This window comes from Heteronotia binoei, chromosome 7, assembly GCF_032191835.1.
Source record: "Heteronotia binoei isolate CCM8104 ecotype False Entrance Well chromosome 7, APGP_CSIRO_Hbin_v1, whole genome shotgun sequence".
In the NCBI taxonomy this organism is placed as follows: Eukaryota; Metazoa; Chordata; class Lepidosauria; order Squamata; family Gekkonidae; genus Heteronotia; species Heteronotia binoei.
In genome coordinates, this window is record NC_083229.1 from 23,692,909 (window position 1) to 23,713,080 (window position 20,172).

The window sequence follows — 20,172 nt, forward strand, 5'->3', positions numbered from 1 at the left end:
ACCCAGCCCTCGATCTCCCCGTCCATTCCCGGCCACCAGACGTAGCTCCTGGCCAGAGCCTTCATCCGCACTATGCCGGGATGAGTCTCGTGTAGGGATTCTAGAACACGCTTTTGGAGCGGGGGTGGAATCACTACCCTACTGCCCCAAAGTATGCAGCCCTTGTGTGCGGCTAATTCCTCCCTCCTCGCCTTGTAAGGCTTGAATTCTTCCCCCATGTTTCCCTCTGGCCACCCCCTCACCACCCAGTCGAGCACCCGTGCCAGTGTCCTGTGTTTCTGGGTGGCCTTGGCCACCTCCGCTGCGTGGAGGGGCGGCTCTGGGAGGCTCTCTATCATCATGACCTGGTGTGCGGGTGCGGGGTCCGGACCCGTCTCCGGCAGCGGCAAACGGCTAAGCGCATCCGCGTGTCCCATAGCCTTGCCGGCCCTATGAACCAGTGTGTACGTGTATGAGTTGAGGAATTGGTTCCACCTCAACACGCGCTGTGAGAGTATTTGGGGGGTTTGTCGGTCTGGGGCCAGTAGACCTAAGAGGGGCTTGTGGTCCGTGGCAATGGTGAACCTTCTCCCATATAGATACTCATGGAACTTCCGGACCCCTGCCACGATTGCCAGGGCCTCTTTATCTATTTGCGCGTAGTTGCGCTCGGCTGAAGTGAGTGTGCGGGAGTAATATGCGACCGGTACCTCCCTCCCGTCCGGAAGCTGGTGCCCCAGGACTGCTCCCACCCCATACGGCGACGCATCGCAGGCCAGGATGACGGGGAGGGCCTCGTCAAAATGGTGGAGCACCGCATTGGACACCAGGACGTCCTTGACCGCCTGAAACGCCGCGGCCTGTCGCTTGCCCCAAACCCAAGGGGCTTTTTTGTCCAGCAGCCGGTGAAGGGGTTCCGCCAAGGCTGCCTTGTGGGGGAGGAAGGAGTGGTAAAAGTTGAGCACCCCCAAGAAGCTTTGGAGCTCCGCTTTACAAGTGGGAGCCGGAGCTTGCACTATGGCTCGGGTCTTTTCTTCCGTGGGGTGGATGCCTGCTGCGTCGACGGCGAACCCCAGAAACTCCACCCGTGGAACCCCCAGCAAGCATTTCTCTCTCTTGACCTTGAGCCCCGCTGCCTGGAACCGGCGGAGCACCTCTCGAAGGCGGTTGCCGAATTCATCGGGGTCCGGGGCGGCGACTAAAACGTCGTCGAAAAACGGCTGGACTCCTGGGATCCCTTTAAGGAGAGCGTCCATTAGGCTCTGGAAAATCCCCGGAGCGACGCTAACCCCGAACTGAAGTCTCTTTACCCGGAAAGCCCCCCTGTGGGTCACGATCGTTTGGGCCTCCGCCGTCTTATTGTCTACTGGGAGCTGCTGGTAGGCCTGGGCCAGGTCTAGCTTCCCAAATATCCTAGCCCCCGCTAGGGCGGCCAGGACATGGCTCACCACCGGCACTGGGTAGGGGTTGTCCTGTAGTGCCTTGTTTATGGTGCATTTATAATCGGCACAGATCCGCACCTCCCCGTTCGGCTTGATGGGGGTAACTATGGGGGTTTCCCAGGTGGCGTAGTCCACCGGCTCGAGGACGCCTTGTGCCGTGAGGCGGTCTAACTCTGCCTCAATCTTAGGTTTCAAGGCGAATGGAACCCTCCTGGCCTTGAGCCGAATCGGTCTGACCGCGGGATCTAGGGGCAAAGGAGATGGGCGGCCCCCGGTAGCTCCCTAGGGACCCATCGAATACCTCGGGGAATTCCTTGCAAATCTCCCCGAACCCCCGGGGCGTGATTGTCTGGCCCACCCCCTCCACTCGGATTCCCAAGGGTTTGAACCAGGCCAGACCTAGCAGGGTGGCCAGCTGGCGCTTAACCACCAGGATGTCCAGCGGGCCGTGGAAGGACCCCCGCTCGACTTGTACCCGCGCCCACCCCGCAATTTGCACCGGGTTCTTCTGGAAGTCCCGGAGTATGAAGTCTGCCGGCCGAAGTTGCAGCCGCTGGCGGGGACACAGTTCTCTTAGGGTTTCTTCCGCAATAAGGGAAATGGAGGACCCTGAGTCCACCTCCATTTGGCAGGGGTTCCCCTCTATAAGGACCGCCACTTTGATTTTATCGGGGGAATCGTGGGGCAAGTTCAGTACCTGTAGGGACGTGGAGTCTACCGCGTGGGACTCCGCGGACTCGTGGTACGTGGTCGGCTTCCTGCGGTTGGGCTTGGCTCGGCAAGCCCTGGCAATGTGGCCGGTCTTTCCGCAGCTCCTGCAGTCCCAGGTCCGGTATTGGCAGTCTCTCCGCTCGTGGGGGCCGCCGCAGCTGGCGCACTTGGTGGCCGGGGCTCTCTCCGACGCTGGTGGTCGGTCGGTCGCTCGGGGGCGTTGGGTCGCTCTGTTGGGTGGCCCGGCTGGGCGGTGTAGCTGATGGGCTTCCTCCTCCTCGGGGCCGTCGTGGTCCAGCTCTCCGTGGTGGGCAGCCTCCATCTTGGCCCGGGGAAACGTTCGTGCGGTTCGTTCCCATGCCACCGCTTCGCTGAAGGCGGCCTGGAGAGTGAGCTCTTCTTTGGCGAAGAGCTTCTGCTGGAGCCTCTCGTCGCGGAGGCCCCACGTGAATCTGTCCGCCAGGGCTTCCTCCAGTTGGGGAAGGTTGCAGTTCCCGGCGAGTTTGCGGAGGGCCGCCAGGTAGTCCGCGGCGGACTCGCCCGCGATCTGGTCCCGTTTGTGGAACAGGAACCTGCGAGCCACCCGCGAAGGCTGTGGTGAGAAGTGTCCCGTGAGGAGTCGGATGATCTCGTCGTAGGATTTCTCTGTCAGACGGGCGGGTGCCGAGAGACCCTTGGCGATCTCAAACGTGGCAGGCCCGCAGACGCTCATGAGAACGTCCCTCTTTGCTCCGGCGTCAGTGATCTTGTTGGCCCGGAGGTAGAACTCGACCCGCTACGCGTAGGACTCCCATCCCTCTGGGTTGGTCGGGTCGAAGGGCTCGAGGTAGCCGGTGATCCCGCCTTGGTTGGCCATGATGGCGGCGGCGGTCGCTTGTTGCCCAGATCTCCGTCGTAGCCGCTGAGGCTAGAATCCCATCCTCGTCGCCAGTGTAACGTACTCGAGGCGGAGACGAGAGTAGGGCAACATGGTTTATTAGGAGCACGTTGCAAGAGAGGGAGCACGCGGGCCGGGTCCCGCTTATATACAATCCCGGGTACTGCCTACTGGGTTGGTCGGGCCAATCCAGCCCCTTTAAACTTCCCGCCACAGCTGTGGATAGGCGGGGACAGGCTCCCGGCGCTGGGGCTCCTGGGACTGCCCAGTTGCCCCCCCCCCCCGTCGGGTCGCATGACATTTCTTGATACACTACACCGAGGTCAGTAAAATGAGTCCCCAGCTTGCTGGGGGGAAAGTGTAGATGATTGGAGAAGGCAATGGCAAACCACCCCGTAAAAAGTCTGCCATGAAAATGTTGTGAAAGCAACGTCACCCCAGAGTTGGAAATGACTGGTGCTTGCACAGGGGACCTTTCCTTTCCCTTCTCTAGCCTAATATGTCTCAAAGGGGCTTATCATAGCCTTCCCTTCCTCTCCCTACAACAAGCACCTTGTGAGGTAGGTGGGGTTGAGAGAGTGCTGTGACTGGCCCAAAGTTACCCAGCAAGCTTCATGTGGAGGAGGAGTGGGGAATCAAGCCCGGTTCTCCAGATCAGAGTCCACCACTCTTAATCACTACATCACACTGACTCTCTGTGATTTCTTTAAAACAAGCCCCTAGAAACTACTGTCTCTGCCCTTGGTCAGTGCCTCTATAATGTGGTCAAGTAGCTGAGAGTGCAGTTCCACATAAGGCATGGGTTATGTTGATTTGTAATATCAGTGTTGGGGGGGGGGCTGCTTTGCCCACTCTGTTTTGGGTAGGTTTTTGTCAGAGATCAGTATGTGTTTCTCACTCCTGCTTTATTGATGCAAACTGGTATTGGGTACAAGAATGTCTTTTCCAATTACATATGGCTATTTTCCATCTTTACGGCTACCACTTCAATGCTAGACTACCATAATAAGGGGCTGACCTTGAAGACAGAAATATTCAAAACTTCAATTAGTCAAATTGTGGTGGCCTATCTTTTGGCTGAACTCAGCTGATACGAACATATCACACCAATCTTGGAATATCTTCAGGTGCTGATTCTTGCCTCTTAAAACTGTTATCACCTGAAGACCACATACCTGAAGGAGAACCTATCCTGCTGTGAACAAATACACAACTCTACAGAATTTTTCTGGCTAACTGTGTGTTAACCCAGTCGTAAGGGTTTTTTTTCCTTATAGCTCTGACCCTTTAGAATGGTGTCCAAGGAGATCAGGAAGACATCTTCTTTGCCACCTTTTAGGACATTTAAGCCTAAATTTTAATTATTTGTTAAAAGTGGTGCAGTGCACTCTACACATGTAAGTGCCATTAAGTTGCAACCATAAGCCCAGCAAAGGGCTTTCAAGGCAAGTGAGAGGCAGAGGGGGTTGGCCATTGCCTTACTCTACAGCAGGGCTTTTTTTGTAGCAGGAACTCCTTTGCATATTAAGCTACAGCCCCCTGATGTAGCCAATCCTCCAAGAGCTTACAGTAAACCCTGTAAGAAGAGTCCTGTAAGTTCTTGGAGAATTGGCTACATCAGGGGGGAGTAGCCTAATATGCAAAGGAGTTCCTGCTACAAAAAAAGCCCTGCTCTACAGAGTCTTCCTTGGTGGCATCCCATCCAAGAACTGATAAGATTTGGCTATACCATGCTGTCTTCCATCTGCAGCTCATTCACCATCTCATTGTTCTACTTCATCACTCCTCTACATGTGTGAACCAGGCTGCAATCCTACATGTATCTACCTGGGACTTACGCCCCACTGAATGAAATATTTGCTTCTGAGTAATCATGTATAGGCGAATGTTTTAAATCCTGTAAAGGAGTAAATCAAGTCTGAACTCTCCCTAGAAGCTAAAATGACTAAACTGAATCTATTGTATTTTGGTTACCTTATGAGAAAATAAGGTACCATAGAGTTTTCCTCCCAAATTGCTAGAGTGTCTGGGGAAACCATAGAGTTTTCCCAAAAGCTCCTAGAGTGGCCGGCAAGCGACACCACTGGCGTGATGATGTCACTTGTGAGTGACGTCATTGCACTGGTGACATCAGCAGGGTATCCCCTGAGCAGGAGAACCCCTGGTCCAGGAGCTTGGGAGCCCTACTCAGTTCGCAAGAACTGAGTAAGGCTGTTAACAATAGGATGTTTTGAAGGACATTCATTCATAGGGTCACCATAATTCAGAAGTGACTTGATGACACTTAACACACACAAAGGAGTCATTGGGTAAAGCAGGGACAAAGCAGTGGTACCTTAACTAGCCCAGCCAGATAGAATTTAATGTTGTTTTTGCTCAGAAATAATATTAGGTAATGAGAGGCTTTAAAATTCACAGATTCAAATGACTGATTTTTATAGAAGTGATTGCTATCGAATGTTCTCAGCAAATGCAACCCTGTCCCTTAAGTAAGAACACAAAGATATTGCTTTAATTCTAGCCTTGGTCCAGACAAACAGCTGCCAGTTAAAATGGATTTTATGGCATCGTTCCTGTTTTGAAGGTACACATCTTTCCCTTCCAGGAAAAAAAAAAGCTAGTAACCTTGTTTCAACCTCAGAGGAGCAAATCAAAAAGAAGAGGGAGCCAAATCTTTTACCTATTCAGGCTTATGCCTCAACACAGAGAACACATTTGACTTCAAAATGTGATATTTCGATTCATTAGACTTCACAAAACAAGTTTTTCTACAAACTTTTCATTCAGAAGAAGAAAGTAGAAGTTTGGACATAAGGTATGGCTGCATCAGCTTTTCTTACCATCTCATTTCTTAGCATTTCAGTATGTCCCTTGAGAAGTCCAGATTTGGTCAAATAATACTTTTGTGGACCACAGTAATGTGGTTCAGTGTGTAGTCTTCTGCTGATGATGGAAAACTATGAAGAACTGAAAATCTAGAGGCAATCTCATCCTCTCTCCACTCATTAGCATGACCTCACAGTATGATACGCACAAATGTTATGAAAGTGTCCCATGGAAACATCACCAGAATATGGGTACATAGAAAGTATTTAATTAGGAACCCATAAGAGCCAGAATGGTGTTTTCGTGCAAGAACCAAAAGCAGGGCTTTTTTTGTAGCAGGAACTCCTTGGCATATTAGGCCACACAGCCCTGATGTAACCAATCCTCCAAGAGCTTACAGGGCTCTTAGTACAGGGCCTACTGTAAGCTCCAGGAGGATTGGCTACCTCGGGGGGTGGGGCCTAATATGCCAAGGAGTTCCTGCTATAAAAAAGCCCTGACCAAAAGGATTGCTTATGAATTATTTTGGCAGGTGGTACCTACCTCAGTTACTCAACTGGGCTCATTTCTATTAGGGCTTCCCAGAAAAGGGGAGACTAGGTATGCCCTCACCTGGATGGTCCAGACTGGCCTGATCTCATCAGATCTCAGAAGCTAAGCAGGGTCAGCCCTAGTTGGTGCTTGCATGGGAGACCACGAAGGAAATCGAGGGTCTCCAGAACTTGAAAACCCTGCAGGGTTGCCATAACTTGGCTGTACCTTGACAGCCGTCTCCACCACCAGGCAAGACAACAGAATATATTCATCTGGAAGACACAGGGCAAGTACAGTAAACCTTTTAATGGATATTTTTATGAGAATGTTCAAGCCAGGAGGAGCAATGGTAGTAAACCTGCTTCAAATGGCATACCAGTTAAAAGGATCAGGTAATAAGAGATGTGCAAGACTTCCATCCAAAGGTCTCATTACACATTACACCAGCGTTTCCCATTTGCAGGGTTACAACCCGGTACCAGACCACAGAAGCCTCAATACTGGGTCATCAGGTGTGGCCCAACAGCCCCCTCCCCCCCTCCCCTCTCTATTTATCTTCAGCACTGCATGCCGCACCATGCTCCAGCCCTTGCCCCCCAAGCTACCCCTGCCTGTAGCACTCAGAGAGCGCTACAGGCACTGCGCGCTGGCCAAAAGCCCTCCCTCATCCCTCTCTGATGTCCGGAACCATCAGAGAGGGCGGGGAAAGCTCCTGGCTGGCACGCAGTGTTTATATCGCTCCCTGATCATCCTTCGCCTGGAGGACGATCGGGGAGTGATACTGAGACTGCATGCTGGCCAGAAGCTCTCCCCTGTCCCTCTCTGGTGTTCGGAAACATCAGAGAGGGTGGGGAAAGTTCCTGGCCGGCGCACAGTCTCTGTATCGCTCTCTGAGCGTCCTCCACCCAGACCATGGGGAGAGAACTGGGCCACAGGGAGGAAAAGTTTGGGAAACTCTGCATTACACAATCCTTGTGTCTGTTTTATTTTGGGAACTGTGTGAATAAAGGGCAAATGTTAGTCAGAGTAGACAACCGTGACTTAGACAGACTGACAGTCTGATTCAGTATAGGGCATCTTCATATGTTCAAGAGCATGCCAACCATGGAGGTATCTCCGGGCCCCATGGAGTGGTTCAGACCACGGTTCTTGGTTAACATCAAAGTTAAACTGCAAAACCAAACCAAATCCAGAGGACTCGGAAGAGCAATTTTTCTTATTATTTTTCCATGCCTTATAAATGTACAGAGATATGGTTGCTCTGAGAATAACAGTCACATATAGTCCAAAATGTGACCCCATGCTCCCTAAAATGTGCTCCTGCACAGCATCAGGTGCATGTAAGGAGGTTAAAACCATCTCTGCTGAGCATAAGACAGAAATGTTACAGAATTCTGTGTTACAGAATTCATATTTACGTGGAATTTTGCTCTGTCAGGTACCCAAATGTTTGAACTATTTGAAGGGAAAATATATACAAAAGACTATTTTGTATGGCTCTAAACCCTATGGTTCTTCTGATTATCACAAACACACACACAACAAACTTACATCACTTTCCCCTGCCATTTCCCTGCAAAATGACTCTGCAGCCTCACCTAGTGGCTGAGAAGCACACAAACCTGGATGGAGCTTTTACATTGCCGTTTCGTATCCCTCATCAAGTAGGGTTGCCAATCCCCAGGTGGGGGCAGGGGATCCCCCGGTTTGGAGGCTCTCCCCTCCACTTCAGGTTCATCAAAAAGTGGGGGGGAGAGGAAAATGTCTGCCATAGGATAAAATGGAGAATCAATCTGTGGATATCTGGGGCTCGGGGGGGGGCTGTTTTTTAAGGTACAGGCACCAAATTTGCAGCATAGCATCCAGTTCCTCTCCTCAAAACACCCTCCTAGTTTCAAAAGGGTTGGACCAGGGGGTCCAATTCTATGAGCCCCAAAAGAAGGTGCCCCTATCCTTCATAATTTCCAAAGGAGGGAAGTCATTTAAAAGGTGTGCTGTCCCTTTAAATGTAATGGCCCAAACTCCCTTTGGCGTTCAATTATGCTTGTCACAACCTTGATCCTGGCTCCACCCCCAATGTCTCTTGGCCCCGCCCCCAAAGTCTCCTGGCCCCACCCCCAAAGTCCCCAGATATTTCTTGAATTGGACCTGGCAACCCTATCATCAAGCTAGTTACACTTATCCACTACAGAAGCGGACAGATCAAGATGTGTAGCCATGTTAGTCTGCCTGTAGCGGTAGAAAAGAGCAAGACTGCAGCATCACCTTAATGACTAACAACATCTGTGGTGGGATAGGAGATTTCGTGAGTCTCTGCTCCTTTCATCAGACATACTCCATGCTGCACAGCCCCAGCGGAAACTCCAACCCTATTCAATTCATCAGCCTGTTTTCTGTAACAAAACAAAACACCCAGTGAGCACAGAAAGAACTGAGCCTTGTTGGAACTCAGTCTGTTCGTCGAAGCTGACAATGCAGCCCTAAACAGAGTTATACAGTCATCTAAGAGCATTGGCTTTAATAGGCTTAGAAAAAGCCTAACTCTCCTTGGGATTCCACTGGTAGAAAGAATAGGAAGGGGGTATGTTATAGAAACCAGAAAGGCCCAGAAGAAAGCTGAAGAGACGTGTTGCTATTTTAAGGGAACTGTCGCTGCTCATAGCGTGTCTTGAAAGGGCAGCATGTCTAGAGAAGACGTTTAATGTCACATGCAGAGAGCTACAGAGAGAATGTCTGGCAATTGGCTGCTCAGTGGTCCATGCGTGGAGGCATCTGTCCGGAACAAACGTCTCATTCATTACCAGGGGTGGAATTGGTAAGGCCACACAGCCTTATGTAGCCAATCCTCCAAGAGCTTACAGAAAAGAGCCTTGTAAGCTCTTGGAGGATTGGCTACATTAGGGGTTTTTGGCCTAATATGCAAAGGAGCTCCTGCTAGAATTCCACCCCTGTTTATTACACAGGTTAGCTAGCCCCAAGTTGATCAGTATTATGATGCTAAATTATCAGGGATGAGAAAGGGACTATGAGTTATGCCTTAACTGAATGGGAGGCAAACCTGAGTCTGCTCTAAGCTTTATACTCAACAGGCAACACCAGCCAACTATGGAGAGCCAGTTTGGTGTAGTGGTTAAGTGTGTGGACTCTTATCTGGGAGAAACAGGTTTGATTCCCCACTCCTCCACCTGCACCTGCTAGCATGGCCTTGGGTCAGCCATAGCTCTGGCAGAGCTTGTCCTTGAAAGGGCAGCTGCTGTGAGAGCCCTCTCCAGCCCCACCCACCTCACAGGGTGTCTGTTGTGGGGGAGGAAGGTAAAGGAGATGGTGAGCCACTCTGAGACTCTTCGGAGTGGAGGGCGGGATATAAATCCAATATCATCATCATCATATCCTAAGTATATCATTTAATTTGCCTATATATCTAGGTGTGATGTGTGGCCCCGTAAATGGATATATAAATCTGCAGATCAGGGTCACACGAACACAAGACAGATTTTTCTGCAAACTTGGGGGACACCCCAGCTCCAGGTTTGCAAGAAAATCTAAAATCACATATGCAGACATCTTACTTATCTGTGGAGCTGGTAGCCACTGCTGCAAGAAGAAGAAGAAAAGGATATTGGATTTATATACCACCCTCCACTCCAAATCTCAGAGCAGCTCACAACCTCTGCAAGAGTGATGGCTGACCCAAGGACATTCCAGCAGGTGTAAGTGGAGGAGTGGGGAATCAGACCCTGTTCTCCCAGATAAGAGTCCACGCACTTAACTACTAAACCAAACTACACCAATACCCACAGATTCTCAATTATATCCTATGGGAACCAGTCTCCATAGGAAATAATGGAGTGCCCAGCAGTCATTTCCCTCCCGCCCCGCTTTCTGATAGTCTTGATGTGGTGGGAGGGCCTCCAGACCAGGAAATCCCCTGCCCCCAACTGGGGATTGGTGACCCTACTCCAGGCCCCCTTTGGAGGCTGGCAACCCCTGGGGGAATAAAAGGGCATCAGCACGGGTATTTTTGTAGAAAAGGCCCAGCAGGAACTTATTTGCATATTAGGCCACACCCCTGACATCATCATTGTTTTGCACAGGGCTTTTTGTAGAAAAAGTCCAGCAGGAAATCATTTGCATATTAGCCACACCCCGACACAAAGCTAGTTGGAGCTGCATTCCTATGTCTTCCTGCTCAAAAAAAGCCCTGGGAATCAGTATAGTTGCCAAGGATTTTACTGCATATTCACAATGATAACTAAGCACCAGTCTTTTTTAAGCCCCTCTCCCTTAGAGCTGCTAAGCCCCCGGTCCGGGCAGGGATTCCTCAGCCGTGAGTTTCCAACCTCCTCCTACATCACCAGCACAATGACATCACCCGGAAGTGATGTCATCGCACCGGTGATGTCATGCAGTGGCCACTCTAGGCATTTCCTGGAAAACTATGGTTTTCCTGGACACTCTAGCCATTTGGGAGGGAAAACTCTATAGGTACTTGGCAACCCTACCAGTGTCGTACTCCCCCTTGAAATGTCAGTCCCAACAAGCTGTATTTGGGAAAGGGGGAGAAAAAGATCTTTTAAAAGATTTAAAAGATCATCACCAAACTGAATGTCTTTTCCACCTTTGGTCATATCCTTCAAAACAGGAATATCAATAATGTACAAAGCTGCTCAGAGTCTTTTCTGAAAGCTATCCTGTGGAACTGAAAAGCCTACGTCTTTGAGCAGCCTTTGTTGAAAACGAGGGAAAGAGGACATTTTCTTGAAAGAAAGCCAACATTTCTCAGAAACCAGGAAGCACAGAGCAGCCTAGTTTTACTTGTTTCAAGTTGGCTGCAATTCACGTTTCTGAATCTACATAGAGGCTTCAGAATGTATTCCACGAGAGAGAGAGAGAGAGAGAAAAAAAGAAGGTAACTTGAAGCTTACCCTCTAAGATTTTTAACATCACATTACCCTCTGTAATATCTCAGATATAGCTTTGTAGCCTCAGAAGAAGGGAAGAATGTATGCCATCTTAGGGAAAGTTTCTCACTCCAATATTGAGGCAAAAAGATTGACAGTGGACCCAGAACTTTGCAGATATTCCAGAAAGCTCCAATTCAAAGGCCTGCTCCAATGCAATATAATAAACGCCACACAGCTTTTGTGATAGTTTCTGTCCACCTTTAAAGGAAGTTTTGGTCATGTGCACTCTGAGGGCCATGATAAAGTGGGTTCTAGATCAACCAAAGCCTAAACTCTTCCCAGAAGCTGAAACAACTGAACTGAGGCGGTGTTACTTTGGTCACATCATTAGAAGACAAAACTCTGTGGAAAAGACAATAATGCGAGGAAAAGCAGACATGAGAGGTGCTACCAACCAGCCTCAAACGAAATGCCACAAAAGCCCTTCTCTGAGAGTTGCCAGCCTCCAGGTGGGACCTGGAGATCTCCCGCTTTTAAACTGATCTCTAGCTGGCAGAGATCAGCTCCCCTGGAGAAAACAGCTGCTTGGAAGGGTGGAATCTGTGACATTGGACCATGCTGAGGCCCCTCTCCTCCCCAAACCCCACCCTCTCCTGGATCTACGCTCAAAGCCTCCAGGTATTTTTCAACACAGACCTGGCCAGTTGATGAGAGCATAAAACTGAGGAAGAAGAATAATGTATGTTGCTTTGGGTTCCCATTAGGGTAAAAAGCATAGTATAAATAAAACCAGATATTCCACACAGTTTAAAGTCTTGTCCATTTCAGCTGCCATGTTTGTTTCAGCTCCCTTCTTGGTGGGCTAGACACTCAGGATTATAACGTGGTTATGAAGGCTAGGGAGAAGTGTTGCCCTCTCCTCACAAAAGTATATCACTGTTTGACCACAGGCGAAATGTTTTTGTCATTGTTCAGTCGCACAGTCGATTCCGATTCTTTGCAACCCCGTGGACCAAGTCACGCCAGGCCCTCCTGTCTTCCACCAATCTTCCGAAGTCTGCTCAAATTTGTGTTAGTTACATCAGTAATGCGGTCCAGCCATCTCATCTTTTGCCGCCCCCTTTCCCCTAACACAAGGGTTTCTTTGAGAAAAGCCATTTAAGATCCTACAGAACAAGTGATCAGTTCAACAGCCATACATCGGTGTCACAGAAACCGATCATCCTACCCAATCCATTAAGCAAGAGCCTTTGTGAGTTGCTCCACAGTTCGCTTGCCTAAGAGCATATCCATATTATTTATTTATTTATTTATTTAGAATTTATATCCCGCCCTTCCCACGAGTGGCTCAGGGCTAGTTTAATAAAGATTCCAGAGAAGCCCAAGGACCACTGTAACGAAGTGGAGGTATTTACTTTAAGCAATATACATCCCTTCCTTTACCAAACACCATCCAAGACAGCTAACAGGCATGAATAACGCTGCCTTGCAAAACCCCAAAACAATAAAAAATATTCAGTGATAACAGATTTCAGTAATAACACTGGGTAAAAACACAGTTACCAGGCCACTGCCTCCCAGGAGGATTTGGGTTACACCATAGAGCAGGGGTGTCAAACATGCAGCTTGGGGGCCGAATCAGGCCCCCAGAGGGTTCCTTTCAGGCCCCTGAGCAACTGGCTGTCATCTGCTTCCTTCTCCCTCTCTCTTGCTTCCTTCTGCATAACAGCTTCCTTTGCAAGGCTTGCTCAATTACACAGGGGCTACAGACCAAAACCTCTATTTTCTCCATTGGCTAAGGCTCCTACCTTGGAGAGGAAGGGGGGAGGCAGAGCTTGCTTTGCCAGGCTCTCTCAATTGCACAGTAGAGCTACCGAGCCAAGCCTCTCTTCCTTCTATTGGTTGAAGCTCCCCCTCCAGTCCCCTGAGGAAGGAAGGAAAGAGCCAGCACTTCCTTTGCCCAGTTCCCTGGTTTCCATGGGAGAGATTCAAAGAAAGCATCTTTAATGAGTGCTAACATTTCAAGCATGTTTTAAGTTTAAAAATTTGTGTTTGTCTGTGTTCTTTATAAAATTTATCTCTCTGCTACCTGGCCTTGCCCGACATGGCTCAGCCCATCCTAACATGGCCTGGCCCAACAAGGTCTCATTTATGTCAGATCCGGCCCTCATAACAATTGAGTTCGACACCCCTGCAGAGGGATGTTTGTTTGTTTTTTTTGCAAATCCTAAAGTGTTGGCCTGAATGTCATGACATCCCTTTTTGGTTTTCAGCAAAAGTGATGCAGTGGTGGTGTGATGCCAGTGTACCCACCCAATTCCTGCCATGCCCTTCTCTGGCCTTTCAGGTGCTAGTAGGCAATGCTGAGGATTTGCTGAGAGGTTTCCCACCAAAGTGGGACCCTGGGCACCCTTAGGTAAAACCACAAACTTTAATACATAAAGCATGAGCAAAAAAACATTTTTAAATGAATAATACGGAACAAGTTAAATCATCTGTTTGCAAAGCAGCAGTTCACCGAGTACTGATTTTAAATCACAGCAACACTTTGCAAGGCAACAATATAATTCTTAATAACTTGTAAAGAAAGAAGAAGAGTGGCAAACCAGAAAACATCGCCAAGTTAACCAAATGGTAACCAACAAAAGGGTTTCACTTAACACTGAAGGCATCAGGCAAGCCATCCAGATAGGGTTGCCAGGTCCCTTCTGGCAACTGGCAGGGGGGAGGGAGGAGCAGCAGGGAGGCAGGAGCAGCAGGGAGGCCCGTCCAATGGACAGTGACGTGTCTACATCACTGCCCATGCGGCCCGAAAATTACATCATCATATCTGGGACAGTGGGCCAATGCTTTGGTATCTGGGCAAAAACTCTTATCGTAAATTGGGCTTCTACCATAGAATTTTTGCCTAAATACCAGAGTGTCACTCCAACATCCCCGATGTGATGTCATTTCCAGGTCATATGGGCAGTGATGTAGACACGTTGCTGCACGTCAGATGAATTTCCCTCTTGGGGGGTAAGCTTCTCCCTCACTTGCCAGCTAATCAGAGGTGGGGCCAGTCAGCAGGGGACCCCGACTCCATCGGGGTCTGGAAACCCTACACACAAAGGAGGTTGTTCCACAGTCATCTATTACCACTGAGGAGGCTCGCCCACCTCCAATCAAGGCCAAACGAAGAAGATGGTGGACTTCCCATGATCAGATAAGAGGAGGGTATTGTTTATCTTCCTTTATTAAATGCATGGGTCCCAATTCAAACCAACATCAGTATGACTGGATGGGAGGTGATTATGCCTTCTCTTCATGACTTTTTCCTGGTTTGAAATGTGGCCAGGGAAATGCTCTTTGCTACCTTGAGAAAACATACAAGCCCCTGTATGTTTCCCCAATAGGGTAAATACCAGCTCCCTGGAGGGATTTAAGTTCAAGAAATCTCCCTTCCTGTAACACCAAGCCTCAACCAGAATTTGGGGCTCCTTGATTTTAGAAACCCAGTGGGAATCCAATCACGGAACTACCTAGGGCTTTCCCCCCTAGAAAACGCCCAACAGGAACTCATTTGTATATTAGATCACAACCCCTGACATCACCATAGTTTCACATATGGCTACTTTTGCAGGAAAAGCCCAGCAGGAACTCATTTGCACATGAGGCCACACCCTTGACGCCAACCCAGCCGGAACTGTGTTCCTGTGAATTCCTGCTCAAAAAAAAGCCCTGGAACTACCTGTTTCTCATCTGGTCTGGCCTTCAGGTAGGTAAGCCTCCCACGATGATCTCAGAGAACAGGCCAGATTCTACAGGAACAATTGGGCCTTCAGGTAACCTGAGGAACCACACTATTTAGGGTTATAGAAGCTTTCTGACGTCCATCCAGAATTCATTATTGCAATCCCAGCCATTAAATCTCACATAGACATGCTAGCCTCTAGGTAGAGCCTAGGGATCCCCCGGAATTACAGCTCATCTCCAGACTAAAGAGGTCAGTTCCCCTGAGAAAAAAGAGATACTTTGGATGGGGGACTCTGGCATTGTACCCCACTGAGGTCCCTGTCCTCCCCATGCTCCATCTCCAGGAGTTGCCCAACCTGGATCCAGCAGTCCTACTCCCACATCCCCTGATGGTGGCCTGGAAGGACCTGGCAAGCCTAAATCTCAGTGAGGTAGCAGCAAAGTATTCTCCTCCAGCACACCTAAGCCTACTTCAGCTGAACAGGCATAAGCACTCATAAGAAGAAGACTGTAGATTTATACCCTGCTCTTCTCTCTGAATTAAGAGTCTCAGAGTGGTCACAATCTCCTTTCCCTTCCTCCCCCAGAACAGACACCCTGTGAGTAGGTGGGGCTGAGAGAGCTCTCCCAGACACTGCCCTTTCAAGGACAACTCTATGACAGCTGTGGCTGACCCAAGGCCATTCCAGCAGCTGCAAGTGGAGAAGTGGGGAATCAAACCGGTTCTCCCACATAAGAGTCCACGCACTTAACCACTACACCAAATTGGCTGCATGGCCATTATAGCCTGGAGATCCTTACAGACTGTTGATCTGAGCAAGTCAGAAGTTCCTCAAAGAAAGAAGAAAAGAACAAGCTGGAACTTAAATATTACTATGCAGCTTTCATTTTACAACTGGTATTTTTCAGGAGCAAAGTGCAAGTAAATTTCTAGACCTTTCTTTTGGCCTCTGTCACATTCTCACAGCTTCTCAACATGAACCAGAAAAAGGAAACTTACTTGGGCTGTTTCTCCATCGTCCCCTTCTCTGCCACACTCGAAATGCCAATAGTCCACTAAAGGCTGAACGTTCTGTAACTAACCCAAAAGTACATCCTCCTCCTCCAGCCACCAGCCCTGGGATCTGCCTTCCGTTATTGTTCACCTACCGAGATAACCAGCCGCTGCTACAGGGTGGGGCTCTTTAAACATAATTGTATTCATCGCTCCTCTCGCTTGGGCCAAGAATACTTCAGACCATGCAGTTCAATGAAGCAAAGCAGCACCACAGTTCAGGCTGGGCATTTTCATGAGTGTATTCTTTCTGCTTAAATGCTTAGCAGCATCCAGTGCAAGGTTGCCAGCTCCAGGTTGGGAAATACCAGGAGATTTTTGGGGTGGAGTCTGAGAAGGGCACAGTTTGGGGGAAGGGAGGTACTTCAACGGGGTGTGACGCCATAAAGTCCACCTTCCAAAGTGGCTGTTTTCTCCAGGTGAACTAATCTCTGCTACCTGAAGATCAGTTGATGAAGATGAAAATAGATGAAGATGAGGATGAGGGCTCTTTTTCTAGCAGGAGTTCCTCTGCACATTAGGCCATGCCCCCTGATGTAGCCAATACTCCTGGAGCTTACAGTAGGCCCTGTAATCAGAGCCCTCTAAGCTCTTGGAGGATTGGCTACATCAGGGGGTGTGACCTAATATGCAAAGGAGCTCCTGCTAGAAAAAGAGTCATGATGATGATGGATTTATATCCCACCCTTCACTCTGAATCTCAGAGTCTCAGAGCAGCCTCATGATTTCCTTGACCTTCCTTCCCCACAACAGACACCTTGGAAGGAGGGTGGAGCGGAGAGAGTTCTCCCAGAAGCTGCCCTTTCAAGGACAGCTCTGCGAGAGCTATGGCTGACCCAAGGCCATTCTAGCAGCTGCAAGTGGAGGAGTGGGGAATCAAACCCGGTTCTTCCAGATAAGAGTCCGTGCACTTAACCACTACTCCAAACTGTCTCTCTCTTAAGGCCCATTCCATGGCTTGCCTATCTAAGCACACAAGATTGCAATACAAGTTCAGCTGGATGGGCTATGGAAGGTTGATCCTGCTTCTCCATTTCCAACACTCTTCTTCAGATCCAGAGCTGAATAATATCACTAACAACGTTTCACAACTTCATATAATGGTCAAACTTGTCAGTAACACTCAATGGCAAGGACATATTCACAAGATTACATTCCATTATGTCGTCTAAGGCTTTCGCGGCCAGAGTTCATTAGTTGTAGATTTTCCTGGCTGCATGGCCATGGTCTTGGCATTGTTGAACCTGACATTTCGCCAGCAGCTGTGACTGGCATCCTCAGAGGTATAACACAGAAGGCTAGAGTTCGAGAGGATGCCAGTCACAGCTGCTGGCGAAACGTCAGGTTCTACAATGCCAAGACCATGGCCATGCAGCCCAGAAAATCTACAACTAAAGATTACATTTTCATTCTTCAGAAACTTCTCTCAAATTTCTAAACCTAGCAGCAGCTTACAAGTTGTTGTTGTTGTTCAGTTGCACAGTCGAGTCCGACTCTTTACGACCCCATGGACCAAGTCACGCCAGGCCCTCCTGTCTTCCACCATCCTCTGAAGTTCGCTGAAATTCATGTTACTTACATCAGTAACGCTGTCCAGCCATCTCATCTTTTGCCGTCCCCTTCTTCTTTTGTCTTCTGTCTTACCCTTCTATAAATTTTTAGGAGGCTGGAGGCTGGCAACCCAACATTTGTCCCGAGCAGCCTCTTTACCATGGATTAATTCCTGTTTGGTTCCAGAATAAATTGTTGTATATACACAAGACTCCCCCACACCTTTTGTTGTTGTATAATGTATTTGTTTGCATAATTTGTATCCCACGTTTCTACCCTTTCCAAGGCTGCCAAGGCCCTGGCCAAGATTCATATCTTAATACAAAGGACTGAAATCCTTACCGCACAGACCACTCTTAGCAACGCACTTGCCAGGGTTTTCTGGCAGAAGGGAAAGATTATTATGACAATCATTTTCTGGGTGGCAAACAGAATGCTAATGATTTATTCATGGGCTCATTTTTAAATGCCCCTTGCCCCCCTCCCTTTTATGGTTTGCAGCAGATTACAATTCTCAAGAAAAGGAAGAAACGCTGTACAAAAGCTGTACAAAAAAGACGGTCTCCACTTGTCCCCAAATGGAACCAGGCTGCTGGTGCTTAAAATCAAAAAGGTGGCAGAGCAGTTTTTAAACTAAATCTTGGGGGAATGCCGACAGGAGATGAAATGTCTCTGGTTCGGGAGGACTCATCTCAAAGAGATGAAGGGTTAGCTGTTACTTTTCTACCGGGTAATGGATCAGAGTTGTCCACTGAGATGGTGACAAACAGAATGGACTGCCTGCCAGAGTCTCGAGGTGGCAGGAGGAAGGTGGCGGGCCTAGCTTGCCTGGGAAATTATAGATGTTTGTACACAAACGCTAGAAGTAAAATTGGTGAGTTGGAATGTTTAGTGTTGGGAGAAAACATAGACATTGTGGGAATTTCAGAAACTTGGTGGAATGAGGAGAATCAGTGGGACACGGTGATTCCTGGATATAAGTTATATCGGAAGGATAGGGAGGGAAGGGTTGGAGGTGGGGTGGCTCTGTATGTCAGAGAGGGCATATGGTCCAGTAAGACTGAGGTCAGAGAATTGGATTCCCTTCTAGAAATGCTTTGGGTTGAAATAGAGGGCCCAAAAGGAAATTTAACTATGGGAGTTTGTTATCACCCACCAAATCAAAAGATAGAGGACGACTATAATATGATGGGAGGCTTAAAGATAGTGGCTAGACGTAAAAACTGTGTCATCATAGGTGATTTTAACTACCCGCAGATTGATTGGGTCAATATGTGTTCTGGTCAAGAGAAAGAGATTGAGTTTCTAGATGCTTTCAATGACTGTGCTATGGAGCAGATGGTCTCTGAACCTACCAGGGGTGGGGCAATCCTGGATTTGGTCCTAAGTAATGCCCACGACTTGGTGAGAGATGTAAAGGTGATCGCACCGCTTGGGAGCAGTGACCATAACGATTTCACCATTCGTATAAATAGAGAGTTGCTCCAAAAGACCAGCACAACCACATTTAACTTTAAAAGGGGTAAATTCTCTGAGGTGAGGAGGCATGTGAAGAGGAAATTGAAAGGAAAAATGTTTTGAGCAGGAACGCACAGGAACACTGTTCCGGCTGGCTTGGTGTCAGGGGTGGGGCCTAATATGCAAATGAGTTCCTGCTGGGATTTTCCTACAAAAAAAGGCCTGGTATTAAACAATGGTGCTGTCAGGGGATGGGGCCTAATATGCAAATGAGTCCCTGCTGGGCTTTTTCTACAACAAAAGCCCTGCTTGGTCTCCAGTTTCAATTGTGGAATCATATGAAAGAGCACATTGGCTTTTTCTTATAAAAAGATGTACATCTGTACATAGTAACACGTGATCAGAGCTACTGAATCAGAATTAAGTCAGACTGGTTTGTCAAAATCAGCGCTGTTTATTCTGATTGGCAGTGACTCTGCAGGGTCTCAAGCAGAGATCTTTCACCAATTCCTTCTACCTGGAAATACTGGGAATCGAACCTGGGATCTCCTCCATACAAAAGCTAATGCTCTAAAGATGAGCCAAGGCCAATGTTTAGCAAGTCTATTGGATGAGCAGTTGAGACTTGGATTGCCCAGGCTAGCCAAATCTGGCCAGATCTTGGAAGCTAAGCAGGGTCAGCCTTGATCAGTACCTGGATGGGTGACCACCAAGGAACTCTGGGATTAATCTGCAAAAGCAGGAAATGACAAACCATCTCTGTTCATCTCAGCTTGAAAACCCTATGGGGTTGCCATAAGTCAGCTGTGACTTGACAGCACTTTCTACCACATGGGATGGAAAAGGGTTTTAAAGGCCCACTCCTGCAAGCCTCTTTTGGAAATCACAGCCAATCTCCAACACAGTTTCAGCCAGGGCTTTTTTCAAACAAGAACACACAGGAACGCAAGGGTGTGGCCTAATATGCAAATGAGTTCATGTTGGGCTTTTTCTTTAAAAAGCCCTGTGTGAAACAATGGTAACATCAGGGGTGTGGTCTAATACGCAAATGAGTGCATGCTGGGCTTTTTCTACAAAAAAAGCGCCCTGGTTTCAGCTATA

General features: G+C 48.5%; 1 protein-coding gene across 1 annotated transcript in view; it reads right to left on the bottom strand.

Annotated features, from left to right (window-relative positions):
- Positions 1 to 16,025, bottom strand: part of FER1L6 (fer-1 like family member 6) — a 152,581-nt gene extending 136,556 nt beyond the window's left edge. Inside the window, exon 1 of the mRNA XM_060243113.1 lies at positions 16,009 to 16,025. Coding sequence (XP_060099096.1) covers positions 16,009 to 16,025 — 17 coding nt within the window. The remainder of the gene's footprint in view (positions 1 to 16,008) is intronic.
- Positions 16,026 to 20,172: the final 4,147 nt, after the last annotated feature.